This window comes from Periophthalmus magnuspinnatus, chromosome 21 (assembly GCF_009829125.3).
Source record: "Periophthalmus magnuspinnatus isolate fPerMag1 chromosome 21, fPerMag1.2.pri, whole genome shotgun sequence".
Lineage (NCBI taxonomy): Eukaryota > Metazoa > Chordata > Actinopteri > Gobiiformes > Gobiidae > Periophthalmus > Periophthalmus magnuspinnatus.
This window is the reverse complement of record NC_047146.1, coordinates 29,706,200-29,725,460: the sequence shown is the minus strand read 5'-3', so window position 1 is coordinate 29,725,460 and position 19,261 is coordinate 29,706,200. Positions and strand designations below refer to the sequence as shown.

Sequence of the window (19,261 nt, the reverse complement as noted above, 5' to 3'; positions counted from 1 at the left end):
CTGGGGTCCTGAGCTGCTCTCTCAACAGTGTTGGCACATCCTTTTATGGAGCAGCTGTTTAGTTTATCCAATGTAACGCTCACTGCACTCTTGACTACAATGAATGGAGTAGACTACATTACTTTGTTTATGGCTTGGAGTTTTGTCCTTACCAGTTTTTGCCTTAAAGTGTTTGTAGGTTTGAGACAGGAATCTCATACTGTCTGAACATTCTCTGAAGTTTTTCAGACACACCCGTTGTGTAAGGAATGGTAACACCTTTCCTTCTGGGTTCAGATTCCCTGTTGTCCTGTTTTTTAGCTCTCTTCGATCTATTGAAGGCCCATTTTGGATATCCACCAGCAGAGAGGGCTTTCTCCACATGTTGCTCCTCCTTCACTTTTCCCTCTGTATTTCTGTGTTTCACACCATCCACTGCAGCAGATACTCTGAGTTTGTGCTGCAGTGGATGGTGTGAATCAAACAGCACGTATTGGTCAGTGTGTGTGGGCTTCCTGAAGACTTCTACCTGGAGACACCGGTCCTCTTGTATAGTTACTGCACAATCTAAGAAGGCCAGTTTGTTCTCCTTGACTTCTTCCCATGTGAACTTGATGTTTGGATCCACCGCATGTATAAATTAGCCATAACAGGAGAGACCGGTGAGCGCATGGCACAGCCGTGGATATACTTGTAGAAGTTTCTTCTAAACTGGAAATATGTAATATTGAGATAAAGACAGCAGTTTGCAGATTTGGTCCGGTGTCAGTTTAGTTCTCTCTTTTAGCTTAGATCCGGCAGTAGCCTCCGCTTTGCTTCCTCCACCGCTACTGATGTGGGGATACAAGTGAAAAGAGAGGTCACATCAAATGAAACCATGGCCCCATCCGGATCAAATTGGAGATGCTTGATTTTGCTCACAAATCCTGCTGTGTTCTCAATATGGTGCTCTGTGGTGCTCTGTAAATGCAAGATAGGTCAGTTTAATGCTTTAATGCTCTTTAAAATATATTAAAAATATTTCACAGAAACTTGTAGGGCATTTTTATTAAATTAAATTCAAATATAAAAGGACTTCGCCATAGAAAGTAAAAAATGTGATAAAGAGAAAGTCAAAAAAGTGCTTCAATTCTGTGTTTAATAGTTTATTTTATAATAATAATAATAGATGGTTCTTCTTTATTTAATTTGTGCAAACACAATGTAAACAATATGACCAATGTAAAATTTTTACAGCAATCAAAATATATGATTACCAAAATGTTCAACACAAAGTTAAAGGTGCACTATGTAACTTTTTGGCTTGCTGCCATTCATTGCTTTGAATGGGAAGTTCCATGGTATGACATTCAACTTATTTTTCTGGCATTTAATACATGCATTATTACTGTGAATGGAGTTGAATCTCCATAGATCTGACCAGTAACTTGGCAATTACATCTCCATGGAAAAAAGCACTTGGATGAAAACGGCACAAGAAAAGTTGCATAGTGCACCTTTAACACACAGCTACATTGTTATTATTTGATACAGCATGTATTATAAACAGATCTGGCAGTAAACACATAATTGAATTGAGGGTAAGGTATCCACAACATGCTGCTAGATTAATCCTGAAAACATGTTAATTTTACTTTTGACTATTTTGTTGGAGCTAAGATATAAGTGGTTGAAATGGAAATATTTTAAGGTTATAGAATTAAGAATAAGATGATTAAGATTAGTAGTAGTACTTGATCTGTCTGGTCTGGGACTACAGATCCTGGTACAGCGTATAGATAAAGTGCAAACTTGAGTTACTTCTTATACCTGCTTTATGACTTGAACTGACTTGAGGGCTTGTGGAATTTTTTAGAAAAAATATTGAAATGCAATATTGAAATATCTATAAATACTTTCAGTGTTGGGAAGAATACTTTGAAAACACATTTCAGAACAAATCCTGGAATAGACCAAAACATAAAGCAGGTCTAGAACAGGATCAAAGCAAGTCTACATCTGGGCTCCAACCAGGACCCAACAACAATTCAAATTTATTTTGTAATGTATTCTTGTATTATATTATAAAAATTACACATAGAATTGAAACATCTGTTGTACCATTTGTAACTGTACTGGACTACAGTTACTCAAAATTAGTATTCAGATATTTGGTATTTCTGGTATAAGTATGTATCAGTTACTTCCCAACACTGAATACTTAAAAAAACACTTAAAAATATACAAACCACAAATCACATTTAAAGATTTCATCAGACAAAAGTACAACATAAACACATTTGATTTCCTCATTGCTTGTGTCATTACAATAAATCTCTCACATGTAAAACCACAGTCTGTGTCACAGTTTAGTGCTCTTCCCTTTTCTGTTCATCTGTAGATTGTCTGATGGTCGTCTCTTCTTCTCCATGCTGCCGTACTTTGAGTCCTCCATATAAACTTTGTCCATCTCCTCTGGGTCCACATACGTGTAGAAGACGGCCATGATGGAGAAGATGACGCAGACAAACAGGAGCAAACCAGCAAACAACACAAACTCTTTCCACTGAAACACAAAACATGTGTCATGTTAAATTTCTTAACAAACCAAGATTTAGAGATGTGCCTGTCTTTAGAGTTAGATGTGCTTTGCGGCATATTTTCTGCTGGGGTGTCAAAAGCAGTCATGTTTCTGCCAATGTGTGCCTCAAGCCCCCCTATTCACCATAGTAGATACCTGTTCTAGTCCTGCTCCCTCGGCCACGATGAGGACAATAACATTCCCAAAGGCCACAGTGAGGAGCCAGCCCGCCTGCAGCACTGACTTCATGTTTGCTGGAGACTGATGAGCACAGGGAGGAATACATAATACATGACATAAACAAAAGTAATACAATTTCACACATTTATGCTGTATATAAGAACTTTAATTCTATGGTTTGATACTGTTTTACCCAAGTTCAGCCTAGGTTAGTCTTGGTTCAGTCCTGGTTTAGTCCTCATTCAGTTCTGCTTCAGTTCTGGTTTAGTCCTGGTTCATAGACACACCTGTGAGTAGGAGAATTCCAGTCCCGTGATGGAGAACATGACCTCTCCTGCTGTCATTAGTACATACTGAGGGATCTGCCAGGCCACATGGACATTATTGGCTTCAACATCCTCTGTCCTCTTCACGGCCACTGTACTGTCCTTCTACAACAACACACAAGAAACTGAACTGATTCACAATATTATGGTATTTAATTGTTTTTTCACAATTTTAAACTGGATTAAGTGTGATTTTTCTGACAAGCACTGTGACTGTGATTTGGGATTTGGGATTTATTTTTCAATAACGCATAAAGGAGTATTGACAAAAAGACTCAAGTGTGAACTGTTGCAGTTTTTTGCATCTTAAGAGAGAGCATTTTGTTGTTTGTGGAGAAAATTCTTCAGTTCTATACTGGATGATGTATTGAACTGTCAGTCCTGTGTTTAAATTGCATTGTGTTAGAAAAAATTAATACCCTGCATAAAACATAATCAAATAGTATTATAGTATAATATAGTATTATTTAAATACTCTAATTTTGCACATTCATTTCAACATTATTTATTATCTATAAATGCAAACATAATGTTTGCATTTATAGTCTGACATTTTTGAGCAATTCTACAATACTCTGAGTGTTCCTAAAATATTGAAATGTAAGACATGTAGGACTTGGTATTTGACTTAAAGGTCCATATTACACAATTTTCTGATCAATGTTATAATGTTGTTTTCTCATCAAAAACCTGCACGGATTTGTGTGTTTCATAACACTCAAACCCTGCATATTCAGGCTTAGGAGTTCTTATCTCAAACAGAAAACACTGTTGTCCACCTTGTGATGTCATAAACAAAGAATAATAGTAAAAAAGCTATAATATAATAAAAATAAAAATGTTGACATTGATATACAAATACAAAATGTATTGTAAATATAAATAAATAAATAAACTATATATATATATATATATATATATATATATATATATATATATATATATATATATATATATATATATATATATATATATATATATATATATATATATATATATATATATATATATAAAGACAATAAAGATTTTCTATTTTACTCTGAAACATTCCAGTCAAAATAATAACACCTCCATGGAGACAAGCAGATAGTGAGATAGTGGACCTTCCATCTGAAAATGTACACACTGCACCTTTAAATTCATCTACTTATCTACTTTAGTTTTGTTTGGGGTTTTTTTGTTTTGTTTTTTGTTTAACCATGTGGTTTAAATAGCAGCTGTTTTACCTCATAGTAGATAACATAGGTGTAGGAGGCTCCAAAGTCCAGCAGACCCAGGTCCAAATTTGAGCACGAATTTGACGGCACGAGACAGAGCTCCACACTTGAATATCTGAGGGCAAAAAGCTGAGTCAATGCACTGTTTGCCGGCCTTGTACTTTAGTATTTCCTTCTATAACATTAATATATTTAGCTGTATTTCTCTGGATAACCCACGCTAAAAGCAAACTTGAATCACTTATTTTGTGCAACGTTGACCGTGGCATTTGCTCCCATTGGGCACCACTGTTTTCTAATGGGGAAGTCAGCGAACTTTTTTTTATTTTTTTATTACGTCGTTTTAGCTGAATATTGCGATTTAAAATTATCATAATGATCCACAGGTGCCATTGATTCGATCCATATTTTTTGCAGATAAGTCGCACTTTTTTTCATAGTTTGGCAGGGCGTGCGACTTATACTCAGATGTGACGTATATGTGAAATTATTCAAATATATAATTCCACATCTTATTTATTGTCACCCTGACAGCTGCATGAGGGCACTCTAGGCTTGTACGAGTATGGCAGCCAGCTACTTCCGGAGCAGGCGGCTTTGTTCAGAAGTGACAAAGCGGATGAAGAACTCAATGGATTTGGTGATTTAGAGTGAGATTAAGAGTAAACTTGTTAGCTTGTTTTTTATGCTTTAGTTATCTGATTAATATCTTCTTATCTGTTAATATCTTACGTTAACATACCAGATACGTATTCAGTTCACTGTCTAGAGTGTCTCTTCACTGTGTAGATGTTTACGTATGTGTTACATAACGGTTGATTATACATGTTTCAGTTCACTTGTTTGACCAGTAAGAAAATTAACTTGACTTGTTTGTTTTTTTATATATACATTTCTTATTTAATTTCCCCTTATTGTTTCCCCTTCATTTATAAGACCATAAAGGTGATCATTTTTCATTTGGAACCAGGGGTGAAACTCTCAGTTTGGTCTAGGGGGGCCAATAAATCAATGGAATTTAGAAGTATCCTCTGAACGGAGCTAAAACAATACCTAATCGTAAATTCAATTACTATGTTATTATGATGAGGCTATTATTACACGTGCTTAAGTTTCACTTTTGTTTTCTCCTCATGGCGATTAATAACAAAGACAGAGCTGCAGAGCACATGCTTTTGTTTTGATGATGAAGATTTCCCTCTCCTCTCCTCCTTTCTTGAGTGAAGGAGGATGATTATGGAGCTTTACATGGCCTCATTTGGCTGCATCCTCATGCACATGCGCTTCACATGGATATTTCCTACACATTTACTTGGGAATCACGCTTTTACTAGGACCAAGAAGGAGGTTTTCTTTTGGCAGAGTTTGGTTCATATTATGTGTTTGGTTTCAACTTCATGCGTGAATGCTGTAGACTGTGTCTGAATATGGATATTATTAATTAATTTAATTAATTAATTAATCAATTATAGCCAAGTACAAGCTTGCGTTCCACTGCTATGCAGATGATATTCAGATTTAACTACCTGTAATGTCAAGGAAACATGACGCGATTGAATCGTTATTTCAGAATCGTTGAATCGTTATTTGACAAATTGACAGCGTGGTCAGAGCAAGCTTTTTTCAATTACGTCTTTTAACAAAAGTCAAGCCATTTTTAAATCGCAATGATCTTGAGAAAACGATTCATGCTTTTATTAGCTCTAGAATAGATTATTGCAACTCACTTTATGTCGGTGTCTCCCAGTCGCCCCTGGGTCGCCTCCAACTTGTGCAGAATGCTGCAGCACGATATTTAACCAACACATCACCCCAGTCCTTTATTCGCTCCATTGGCTTCCTGTTTCTTTTAGAGTTGATTTAAAAATTTTACTTTTTGTTTTTAAAGTTCTTAATGGCCTCGCCCCGCCCTATCTGGCTGAACTGTTGGTGGTCTGAAATTCAAACCGGGCCTTGAGGTCATCTAATCAACTCCTTTTGGAAGTTCCAAAAACTAAATACAAACACTGGGGTGATCGGGCCTTCTCTGTGGCTGGGCCCAAACTCTGGAACAAACTGCCTCCTGATATGCGCACCATTACTGACTTCAGTCTTTTTAAATCCAGGCTTAAAACATATTTATTCAGATTGGCTTTCAACACCTAGTAATGTTGTGACACATTAGCATTATTTATATTTTGTTGTATTAATGTATTTTATTTTATTATCTTATTTTACTGTTTTAGTATGATTTTAACTTGCTTTTAGTTTGATTTCACTGAAAAGCACTTTGGTCACCTTGAGTGTTGTAAAGTGCTCTATAAATAAATGTTGATTGATTGATTGATTGATTATTAAGCACAACATTTTGACTGTGAGACACTGTAAAAGTCCTGCACTGGAGACACTGTTTCTTCTACTCTTCTATTACAGTTACAATAAAATACACTGCTCTTTTGGCACAGCATTTGTTCATGCAGGGCACAGTTCTGACTTGTGCTGTGACCTGAGCTGCTGTTAATTCAGTTGGCAGGATTTGATGATTTATCTCAGAACACCCTGGTCACACTGACTGTCCAGCATCCTACAAGCTCTGATATTGTACCTAGTAAACTCATCGCTTCCCACCAAACTGGAACAATACTGAAAATGTTTAGTTTATCTAAAACTACTTCCTGTTTTCCAGTTCAGCCTTTTACGCTTCATGTGCAGTTTTTAGTGTGCGTATATGTAATGTGAACCAGAGCTTATGCTATATTTTATGTGTTTGCTAGTTCTACGGTGTGAACTGTGATGAAGAAGACCACAGTAAACATCAGTGAAAAGAACTCTCATGTCTCTCGTGTTTGTGGACAAGTGGCATATGTTACGTTAGTGTAGTTATCTGATTAACTGTTAATATCTTACGTAAACATACCAGACAGTTTGTTGTCTATATGTTAAGTTAGCGTGCTGTACTGCTATTCAGCCTTGTTCTCTATTTTATTATTATTATTATTATAGCTTGCCTTTAAAGAGAAAATGTCTGTTATTGGTCTCAGATTTTGTAAAATAAATTTCCCCAAAAAACGCGACTTATATATGTTTTTTTCTTCATTATTATGTATTTTTTCACTGGTGCCACGTATACTATATAGAAAACACAAGGACAATAGGTCATCTTTAAGTTATTTTGGGGGGGAATAAAATCATTGAAAGGTCTGAAACTAAATCTCTACACACCTGAGTGAATGACAGCCTTTTTAAAAGATATTATTATCTCTGCAACAAGGTATAATGCTGATTTCAAACATTTTCTTGTTTTATATTTTTGTTACATAGAACCATATATTCTTGTACGTTCAGACACGTCACTGTTTCTCACATTTAAATTTTGCAATAGACTTTTTATATAAATATTTGTAAAGTGGACTTACACTCCTCTGCTCACAGTCTGATTTTTAGACATGGTGAATCCTGAAGAAATTTCAAAATCCACGTTATCCACAGTAACCTTTACATCCTCCGACAGATTGTTCAAAAACCTGTTAAAAAAACACACACATATATTTAGTTCATTACAGCCAAACAGAGCAAGACACTGTGGCATACAGACTTATAAAGGTGGATTAAGGGTGCAGCCTTAACGGTCTTATATTATGTGAAATTGATTCTTGTGAGCTTTAAGCCATGTTATAATGTTGTTACCTCATCAAAAACATACCTAGAGTTGTGCTTTGTAATTCGCACATTTTAGTAATCCTGCATTATTAGTCTGTCTACATCTCAAAAGCTCAAAATACTCACCACCACCTTGTGATGTCATCAAGTGGTAGTTTTCAAGTTAACAGCTACCTTTTACGTTTTGTTTAAGACACTTCATTTTTTACAATATAAACTCAATATAAAAATATAATTAAATATAATACAATAATATAAATACATATATACCGTATGTATCCTGTGAGAATGAAGAAAATGTAAATATAAAAAAGAGAAAAATTCACTATGTAACTTTTCTGGAGTGAGTTTGTTGTGGAAAAATGTTTAACCGTTGAATGAAAATGAAATGAAAGTCTGAGTCAAACGGTTGTCTTTGTGGTGGATTTTAACGCTTTCCAAAAGGGGACAACACAGAAGGAACAATGGCCATGCAGTAATGCCCAGAGGGTGGCGCTCCCAGACTGGGTTTTTATAGAGAGAAATGCCAAGGTCAGATACAGATACAAGTGAGAATCAGCAGTGACAATTGCAACAGTGTATAGAACAGTACAGGATTTGAAGTGTCTAATGAAGAATATGTGTTTCCATTACAGGGTCTGCTACGTGCTTGTCTCCATGGAGATGTTATTACTTTGCCTGTTTCACAGTATGGCATAAAGTTCGACTGATATGTTTTTTTCATGGCCGATACCAATATCGTTAGTTTAGAATCCAGAGAAACCAATTTCTAGTATTATCTCTAGTATTAAACTTATCTATCTACATGGAGCCACAAGGCCATGCGATAGGATGGTGGGCCCCTCAACAGAAAAGTTACATAATGCACTTTAAAAAGACAAAGATTTTTTTTTTTTTTAAACCTTAGATTAACTGGAGTAAATCTAAATTAATCTGTTAATCTGTTAATCTAAGGTTTTACCAACTCTTTGTCCAATTAACAGATTTAATTTAGGCTTTTACTATGGATCAGATCAGGACGACTGAGGGATTACACAAATATTTATTACATGCCTAAATATGTATCCTTCTTACCTTAGAAGAGGTTTCCCATCCCCGCTTTTCTCAATATGGTCCTCCACCTGTTAAAATAAACAATATTGTATAATTTATTATTTTTGTTTAATCTCATTACTAATCTAATTGTCAAAACCTTGCTTATTAGATTTAAATAGTACTGCTATTTCAAGATAGTATTACTCAAGAAAAGTTGAGGATATGTATAACTCATTAATTAAAGTGTTTGTTTTTCTTTCCATTGTGAAGGTATTTTTTCTTACCAGTTTGCATGTGAGTCCTGTCCCCTGTGAGTACACGATGAGGCTGTTGGCTGTAGTTTCATTGACAGTTTGGATACATTCAAAGTTTACTCCATTTGAATCAATAAGAAAATTCAACTCTGCACTTGAATTATGCAGAAGAACAGGCATGTACTCTGGGTCCTGAGAGAGAGCGAGAGAAAGAGGGAAAGAGAGAGATCAGCTGTGGTGACTTTGCAGTAAATTTAAACAATTTGAGTAAAATAATCAAAATCAGCTCTATATATCTGCCTAATAAGTATCGGCCATCGCTTTCTCTGTATTCTCGGTATCTGCATCAGCCATGAAAAACTCCATATTGGTCAATCTCTAGAGAATAGACTGCGTTCACATTCTAGAATTTAATTAGGGTCACGGCAGGAGCCTAGATAGCAACCTTTCTTTCTGTACTGGATTATGGAGATGTAATATACAGGCAGACTTCAAAGTCTACTTTAAAACCTTTAGATACACTCGTTCACTCATCCCTTTGTTTCATAAGAGGTGACGAATTTAAAACCCGTCACTGTACACTATGAAAAAGTAGGTTGGCCATCGCTATTTGTCAGAAGAGAACACAGAATAAAATGTATCTATAAGAGACTACTTGATAGACTGCCTGAATATCTCACTTATTTGTTTAACACTGACACAGGAACTTTTAATACAAGATCACATGATTATATAAGCCTAAAACCTGGATGCACCAAATCTGAAATGGGAAAAAAAGCTTTTTGTTATTTTGCTTCCCAAAAATTGAATACTCACACCTACACCTGTTTTTAATGTTTTAAATGGATTTACGTACTTTACGTTTTGTTTATTTTTCTATCATTTAAGAGGGCACCCATGAAAAAGAGAGTGATTGCTCTCATTGGGCTCTCCCTGTGTAAATAAAGATAAATAAATAAATACAAATCTATAGGAGGTTCACTACTTTTGCAAGAAATATCCAAACTTATCATTATTAGTTAGTTGCTCCATCAAACCCATATTAAACTTAATGGCCTAAAGTCATTTCAACTGATAAAAATCATGTGTGTAGGGTTAAATAATGGCACCACTTTCAGAAAATATTGTTTATTTATACTGACAGCGAAGTCCAGTTTTTGTTTCATGTGGACAGACCCAGTAATTACCGAGATTTTAACCATAAACCAGATGAATAAATCTGCAATTTGATAGTTAAACAGCAAATTCTATAATCGAATTCTAACCAATCCATCTGTTAGCATTATAACAGCACCAATAAACTACTGTATGTAATCCTAGTATATCTGTGCAGCTTTTGTAAATAGTGGAGTCATTTACAAATGTAAATATTCTCAACAAACAATGTTCCTGGTAACAAATTACCAGGAACTAATGAACTGCTTCACTGCATACACGTTATAAGAGTCTCTGTGTTCACACTTGTCATCCTAGTTTTAGCCCAGTTTAAATTCAAATGTAAACTCAGTTTAGTCCTTGGTATAGTCCAGATTTAGTTCTGGGTATAGTCCCAATTTTGATGTGCTTAAAGAACAATTTATTTGTGAATGTTCAAAATTACACTGCAAGTTTTCAGGGGTTTTTTTTTTGTATTTGTTTTTTTTGTTTTTTTTTAACTACACTTCACGCTTTAATGAACAAACAGTTTGTTTATTTTATTGAATTATTGAGGTGACAGGACTTTCTCTGTGGCAGTGCCCAAACTATGGAGCAGCCTCAGTCTGCTGTCAGATGCTCTCAGTCTTTAACGCAGTGGAAAATCTGCCTCTTTTCTATGGCATTTAATATTAGCTAGACATGATATCTTGGTGTTTTATTGATGTTGTATTGTTTTACTATTCTTTGCCTATGTATCGTATCTTTGGTATATATTTTTTTTATGTGAAGCTCTTTTGGAAGCTGAATTTGCATTTAAATGTGCTACATGAATAAAATGTAATTGAATTGAATAATTATTCAGGGTTAGTTACTACTTCATTAATGCCCAAACTGAAATCCTAACCCCTTAATTAAGTATCATATTTTCCAGACTATAAGTTGCACTTTTCTCATAGTTTTTTCATTATTGTTACACTGACAACTGTGCGAGGGCACTTCTACAGTGGTGCTTCATCTACTTCCAGAGCAGAGGGAGCTGTTCAGAAGTGACACCGAGGATCAAGAATCCAATGGATTTAGTGATTTGGAGTGAGACTGAGCGTAAACTTGCGGGCTTGTTTTATATGCTTTAGTTATCTGAATAACTGTTAATATCTTACGTTAACATACCAGACATATTCAGTTCGTTGTCTATGTGTTACGTTAGCGTGCTGTACTGCTATTCAGCCTGTTGTTCTGTATTTTATTGTTATAATTATAATTTTAAAGATAGAATGTCTATTCTTGGTGTTGGATTTTGTCAAATAAATTTCTTCTAAAATGCGACATATAGTCCAGTGTGACTTATATATATTTTTTCTTCATTATTACAGATTTTTTTGCTGGTGCAACTTATACTCCGGCGCGCCATATAGGCCGGAAAATACAGTAGTTACTAAGCCTGAATCATTGTTAATAAACTATTTGATCATTATAAACAAGCATTTCTTTACGCATTTTTAAGGTAAATTAAAGCAGTAGTTTTTAAATTCTATTCTTACCTGCAGGACCTGGAAGGACCCGAGGGGGGGGACCTGATTGGGCAGTGTCACTGTGATGTCACGATCTGCTACGTTCAAAACCTGGAGAAGAGCTTTCTGAGCTGGGGCCGGACTTACAACTGTTTTCTACAAAGAGAAAAAAATAGGATTGAATTCAGATTAAATGATTATAAACTATACTACTATGTGCAGAGTCTTGGAATTATAGAAGCTGCAGCCGTCAGTTTTGTTGGAAAAGTACTGACGGAAAGTGGGGCTAGGTAATTATAAACAGTAAATAAGTTTAAGAACATGTTAAAATGTATTTTACTATTACAGTGGCAGCTGTGGAAAAAGTTGGGGAAAAAAAGTACAAAAATACAGGAAGTAACTCTGCCTAGTCTTCAACAAAGAAAACAAGAAAATTCGATCCAAAATGTAGAGACAATTTACGTACAAGGAAGGCATTTTTCTGACAACCTAATTCAACAAAATGAAAGTATTTTTTGAGTCTAATCGCTGTGCAATTGTGTGCAATGCTAGGTAAAATGTATGGAATTACCTCGGTGTATGTTATCTGCTGCCTATGTCCAACCAGGAAGTGAAATTATAAATATCACCAAAAAAGGAAGGAAAAAAAAAAAAGTAAGATTTTTTTGTAAAGTCTTACCTAAAAACGGGATGGATGCTTGTGAGCTTTAAGCCATGTTAGAATCCTGTGACCTCATCAAAAATATACTAGGAGCTGTGTTTTGTTTCATTCACACATGTTTGAGTAACACTTTATTATTAGTCTGTCTACATCTCCAAAGCTCAAAATGCTCTGTTCCACCTTTTGATATCATGAATAGGTAGTTTTCAAGTTAACAGGTACCTTATACGTTTACCTCAGCAAAGACTGAAAACTCCAGAGCTCAAATTATCCAAATGAGTCTAGTGAAGGTGTCTGGAGTTTAAAAACACAATGGAGCGCTTCCTGTATCACCACATAACATCACAAGGTGGTGGTGAGTTTTTTCCTTGCTGATGTTCTGGGACAGTAATTCATTTGTTTGTTTTCTGGTGATTCATTTGCCTGTCTGTTATTGACCAATGTCTGTTTGACTGTTGATTTTCTAACTCTCTGTTGTGATTTTGGTCTTAAATTGAATTGAGCTGAACTGAACAGAGTGTTTTCAATCTGAGAAAAGAACTTAGTGTTAAATATGTGTGAATGAAACAAAACACAACTCCAGGTATGTTTTTGATGAGGAAACAACATTATAACATAGACTAGAAAATAACACAATATGGCCCTTTAAATATAATGATGTTAACTATAGTTGAGGGAAATAAGTCTAACTTGTCATATGCACTTTAATCAATAGCCTTACATAGAGATTAATCATTGTATTTAGTTTAAATTTGTCCTTATTATGGATATAGATACATACATACCACTACATTGATCTCTACCACTGTTGCAGCTCCAAAGGCCAATGCTGCAAAGATCATCCCAGTTGCCATTTTCCTCAGAGGCCTAAATGGAAAATAAAAAGCATTTTATGCAATTTCACAACAACATTTCAACAACAAAACAGATACCCCAGTTTAAGTTCATACGTTTTCTTGAAATAGTGACTGTATTATGCACAAATCTGGAAGTGTCAGCTGCTTATCTTCATGGAACTGTGGAACATTCCATGTAAAGCAATAACACCTCCATAGAGACAAGCAGGTGGGAGAAGTTACATAGTGCACCTTTAAACTTGATTTAGTAGGTCTTGTTAATTAGTTACTTGTTGCTTGGTTTTCATTAGGATTAGCTGATTTTAAAAGATTCAAAACAGTAGCCAAATGTATCCACAAGAATCGGGCAGTTGATATTAATGGATTTTTGTTGATCAGTATTGGCCGATATCAATTTTTTTTTTTTTTTTTTTATTATTATTTTGAAGTGTACTATTACTTAGGTTTTTGCCCTAAACAAAAACTGTGTTTTGTAATGTAAATAAAAGTCAACTGTAGCCAACTGGAATACACTAAAATCAATCAGAAACCAGGAAAAAATGTCTAGAACTTTAAAAATCTCCTGGGGCCCCTTACACGTTTGTCTTGTGGCTATAATAGTTGTAACGTTCTGGATGTTTTTAGTCTGATGTTGGTCATATAAATACAAATACAATTGGCCAAGGTGATGATAGCAGAGTCATAATGTTGTCAAATGTGAATCGCCAATAGCTGAACCAGGGTACATCCACTGCCATGGGCCCCAGAGACAAATTCAGCTTAGGGCCCCCTGAAAGCTAGGGCCGGCCCTCCTAATCAATAATAAAACTAGTATCAAAACTAGATACTCATTTGAGCAGTTATCAACACTAAGAAAATCACATTGACAGGGCAGAGCTGTATCAGAACTACAAAGACAAGTACATCCATGGACCACTATGAACATACCTGGACAACTGAGGGATTGCACAGATATAAAGCCACATGGTAATATAAAAGAAAGTGCCGTGGTCCCTCCCTATATCGAGGTTTACCTTTCGCGGCCTTGCTGTTTTGCAGATTTTTTTTGGGTGCAATTTTGGATGCTTTTTTTTTACAGTGTATGAACGTGCACTGTTCTACGTCCTGTATCCTGTACAGTACAGAATGCATTCAGCCAAATTTATGTAACCTTTGATTTATTTGGTGTATATTATTTTATGTATTAACATTTATTTGGGTCATTAGTATTTTGTTTATTACTTTGTACTTATTTTATCAACATTGAATATTATTTATTATATTTCACATTCATATGATACATTTATTTTCTTCATAATAATATTGGTTCCTACTTATTGTTGCAGTACAGCGCATTTGAGGAATCTGACAGTATTGAGTATCGAGTTTATTCCTTAGTAACAAAAAGTTTGAAATGTTTGTTTTTTTTGTTCACCTGCATTACTTAATATATGACTGTTTTAGGGTTTACAACATCTATTTATATGTTAGTGTGCACATATTTCTTTCCCACTGAACTCATTACAGCATTATGAACATTCATTTGAGCCATTCTCAGTTTAAAAGGTCATTCAGTGCCAATAAAAGTCACAGAATCACACTTACGTGATGCTGATTTTACAGCAGCCAATGAGCGGGTAAATGATGAGGTCAAAAATGGGGACGAAGACCAGGATCAACAGAGCGTTCAACATCTGACACAGGGAAACAGAAGGGTAAGCTGCTGGTAATGGGGCTATAAACATACTAAACTAAATTGTAAAGTAATTTCAGTCTAAAGCAGGTGGACAGGTGACTGTTTATGGGTGAATAGCAATGACAGTGTTTATGCCATGTTAACTTAAAAGCACTGTACCTGGTTTTTACTGTCATAAAAGGGTCAAAAACAACAAAAACAACACAAAAACAAAAACAAAATGTTTTGCAGTGGTCCAAAGTTATTCCCCACTTACCTTATGCATTTTGAGAAGCCTAATGATTGACTGTGATGAGTTTATAAGCACTTTTTTCAACTTTCAGAGACCAGAGTAGAGTAAAGCAAAAACAACTAGCATGCTTACTTTCACTTCCTGATTATCGGACAATAAAACATTCATAATTTCATGCAGAGAGCACACAGTGAACTTAGTTTGACCTCAACAGTTGCTTATACAATATATTTGTACTGGGGCAAGACAAATTTTGGGGGAAAATGGGGAAAAATCCTTTAAGAATTAATATAACACCACATAGTAACATAAAGAAATCACAGTTTTTTACAGCCGAAAATTACATTGTACCATCTAAAAAAGAGCTTATGGTATTGAAAAAGGTATGGAATTGAATTAAATTTAGGCACAGCACACCCCCAATTTAAACTGTAGCCATCAGTGGGGAAGATATTGAAATAATGTCCGCCTATAAATACCTGGGGGTCCATCTGGACAACAAGCTGGACTGGTCCACAAATACAGACGCATTTTAAGGCAAAGGAAAAAGCTGGCTATTTTTTATATTTTCTAAGAAAGCTAAGGTCTTTTAATGTAAACAATAAACTGCTGCATGTGTTTTATCAGGCGGTAATGGCTAACTCTGTTTTTTATGCTTATTCTTTGAATTTGACCCACCCTTCAATACTGCTGGAGCAACATATCAGGAGTCTCCAGATATTGAGCTAGTCTTGGTCAGGACTTCCTTAGCTAGAGAATTTTACCTATGGTGCATGTTTTGGGTTGATGGGGGAAACTGAAGGGCAAAACCCAGGCAAAAAGATGCAAACTCCACACAGGCAGGCCTGAGAATCAAACCTGGAACCTCCTAACTGTAAAGCGTGAGTACTAGAAACCATGCTGCCAAAAAAGATCATACTCCAATATAGACACATACAAATATATACAGTAAAAAACGCATAACGTTATACCTGCATTTGGTCTGGTTCAATGGTGAAGGAAGGTCCCTGGAAACATAAAACAATGTAACTTTTACAATCTGGAACTCTTTAACTTTGTATCTTCATAAAGCGATGATGCAGTGAAAATAATAGATGATTTATGAAAGCTATAAAAACATAGTAAGATTAAAAATACAAGACGACGCCCCAGATACAAAAGTACAATCTTGTTTTTATGAGGCACATCTCTGATAGGAAAAGTATTTGATTCTTACAAAAGCCAGGTTCATCCTTGTTGCTTGGAGAGTCCAGCGAGAACCCTGGGATGAAGAAGAGACCGTTTTCAGTTTTTTTTTTTTGTGTGAAAGGAACTCTATGTAAAATTAAACTTGACCTATTGGCGTCCCCAGATACAAGGTGTTCAAATCTACAGCTTTTACTGCAAACAACTGTAATGCTGATTTATTCTTAATTATAAAAAACATTGGACATGATGGCCAAGTTGTGCTTCTCTCTAACCTGAATCCTCACTACAGAAACCCCAGGAAATATAGCCAATCATTACTCTATGCCTCTGCTGCTGTAGTATACACTATCCATATGCTGGGAAAGAGGAATGTATATATGTGTCTTCTATCAGCAGGTTTAGGCACTAGCAACCCATCCTCATTCATAAAGGTCTGCACCCTAATTAATATCCTGAACCCTTCATTAAAGAGGGGGCATTTTACCACGCTACCTACTATATTCATCAAAAATGTTTAATACATTTCAGTTCAGTTTTTGATGCTCTGAGTCTCCTCTCCCTTTGCTCCCCACACTGTTACTCTGCCTTCATTACAACACAATTAGCTAGATTTATCAAACACGCATGGATGGCAAATAAAACCTATTCAAGCATGCTTTTGGAAAAACAACATGGTAGGAAGCTCCAAAAAGTAGTTAATAAGTCTGAATCATCTTAATAAATTATATGTACAATAGTAATTAAGTCTAATTAAAGTGTAGTTATTATAAAGTGTCAGATACCTGTTGATCAAACAGAGCCCAGAACATTGGCAGCGGGATGTACAGCACCAAAACCCTGAGCACCATCTTGACCTCCTGAATCAGACGCTTCTGTAATATACAAATACATATAGAGACACATTATCAACACTATACACAAAATTATTTTCATTCATTTCCAGGGTTTTAACTATGGAAATGATTTGCCTATTAATTAATTGGTGGTTTTCAGTTTTGAGCCATTTTTTCTTGTTAATTACATTTTACTTTGCCATGAAATATCCAAAAGGTAAATGCAAAAATGTTTAATCTTAGAGATTACAACTCTTAACTGTTTGTAATTGTTTTTTGCCAACCTACTGCCCGAAGCATACACACAAAGGTTTATTTTAACACATGCGACGAGATGACTGCACAAAATGTGACGACGCTACTCTCTTATAGGTTTGTATTTAAAAAAAAGCTGTGGATGAGTTTAGACAAAATTTTAATAACAGAATTAAGAAAAAAAAAAAATCTAAATCTGATCCACATATCGGCTCAAAAATATCGGCAAAGCTTATTGGTTACTCAGGATTCTAAACAATCGGCGTTGGCATCAGTCATGAAAAAACCTATATGAGTTGATCTCTAACTTTAACAATATTCTTTTTTAGCAGCCCCATCTGTTTTAAAATATTATCGGTCTATATAATGTTTTCCCAGATACCCCTTAATAGTTATAGCGAACTAACTGAAAGTTTTGGAATTGACCAGAGATTAATTATCAAATTTTATCATCCTTTAGTTGAAAGTGTTATAAGATATGGTTTATGTGTGTGTTTTGGTAATTTCTCTGTTCAAACAATATCAGAATTGAGTAGATTATAGCACTCAAAGTGATGGGAGTCAAAGAACATTCATCATTATAGCAGATATTCATCTATATGTTGGTTTTATCTATGCCTGTCGTGATCATCATTACATCGGCTTATCGTTCAATATATGAAAGCTGGAACAATATATTTTGGGGCTTAAAATTTATCACGTGTACAATTTCTTTGTAAAAGCGAAGAGAATTTGGGTATGTTTTTTGTAATATGATAAGATTTGAGCTGTAGAGGGTTGAAAAACTCACTTCTGTGGCTAATTATTGCTTCATTCTGCCATTTATTTGTTGCAGCTCATGACACTTAATGATACTGCCTATTTAAAAACGGTTTACTGGGATTATCCTGCATTCCTGTTATTGTTTCAGCTGCATAAAGTAGTTTTAATATTACCGTTTATTGCAGTATATCTCTGTAGCAATATATTGTGCTTCAAAATTTGTTATTGTGTTGGGCCTAGTCTTAAGTATATTTTTCTGTGTGGCAGCCTGTGTGTTTGAGACAAAGATCCCTTGAGACAAAATAAAGTAGTCTTGAATCTCTTTAATCTTGTATTTTAAAGTACATATGTCAGGTAAGACTATTCATTTCACTAAACCATCATAATATTCATTTATTTTCAAAAAATCTTGCCCAATATTTGCTTCATTATTTTATTTTTGGTGAGATGTATAATTTAACTTCATGATTTGACACAGGCAGCACATGTGACATATGTAGAGGTAATTCAATGACTGTTACCTAGCAAACATAATGTAAACAAGGGTCAAAACTTCACAAAAGATAGATAATAGATTAGACAAATAAAAATGACAAAACCTTACGTAAACTGTCAGAAAAATGTGTAAATTGTCTTTGCATTTTGGAAGGAATTTTCTGTGTTGATGACAGAGATAGAGGGATTGTTTTAGAACTCACTGCTACTTCCTGTATTTTTGTTCTTTTCTTCCCTTTTTCCCCACTAACTGCCACGTAAATGATAAATGATATTTACTATGGGCATTATCCCACCAAACTAATTAACCCTTTAAGGACTGAGCACACTATGGGCCAGTATAGCTCACCTAGACTTTTATTCTTTTTTTAGCCATAAAAATCATCTTAAACGAAGTATCAGAATTTACTGCATTTTTTCACACAACTACTTCTATTTTACACATCCATCTGTATTTTTTCTTTT

At 35.0% G+C, this 19,261-nt stretch overlaps 1 protein-coding gene across 1 annotated transcript in view; it reads right to left on the bottom strand.

Moving 5' to 3' along the window:
* Nucleotides 1-1,114: 1,114 nt before the first annotated feature.
* slc15a2 (solute carrier family 15 member 2) overlaps nt 1,115-19,261 on the bottom strand; it is a 31,034-nt gene continuing 12,887 nt past the window's right edge. Inside the window, exons 10-22 of the mRNA XM_033987456.2 lie at nt 17,234-17,323; nt 16,480-16,524; nt 16,235-16,270; nt 14,941-15,029; nt 13,285-13,366; nt 11,869-11,994; nt 9,221-9,382; nt 8,976-9,022; nt 7,658-7,765; nt 4,272-4,377; nt 3,007-3,150; nt 2,696-2,800; nt 1,115-2,524 (exon numbers count right to left, since the gene is read on the bottom strand). Coding sequence (XP_033843347.1) covers nt 2,321-2,524; nt 2,696-2,800; nt 3,007-3,150; nt 4,272-4,377; nt 7,658-7,765; nt 8,976-9,022; nt 9,221-9,382; nt 11,869-11,994; nt 13,285-13,366; nt 14,941-15,029; nt 16,235-16,270; nt 16,480-16,524; nt 17,234-17,323 — 1,344 coding nt within the window. The 3' untranslated portion in view covers nt 1,115-2,320. The remainder of the gene's footprint in view (nt 2,525-2,695; nt 2,801-3,006; nt 3,151-4,271; nt 4,378-7,657; nt 7,766-8,975; nt 9,023-9,220; nt 9,383-11,868; nt 11,995-13,284; nt 13,367-14,940; nt 15,030-16,234; nt 16,271-16,479; nt 16,525-17,233; nt 17,324-19,261) is intronic.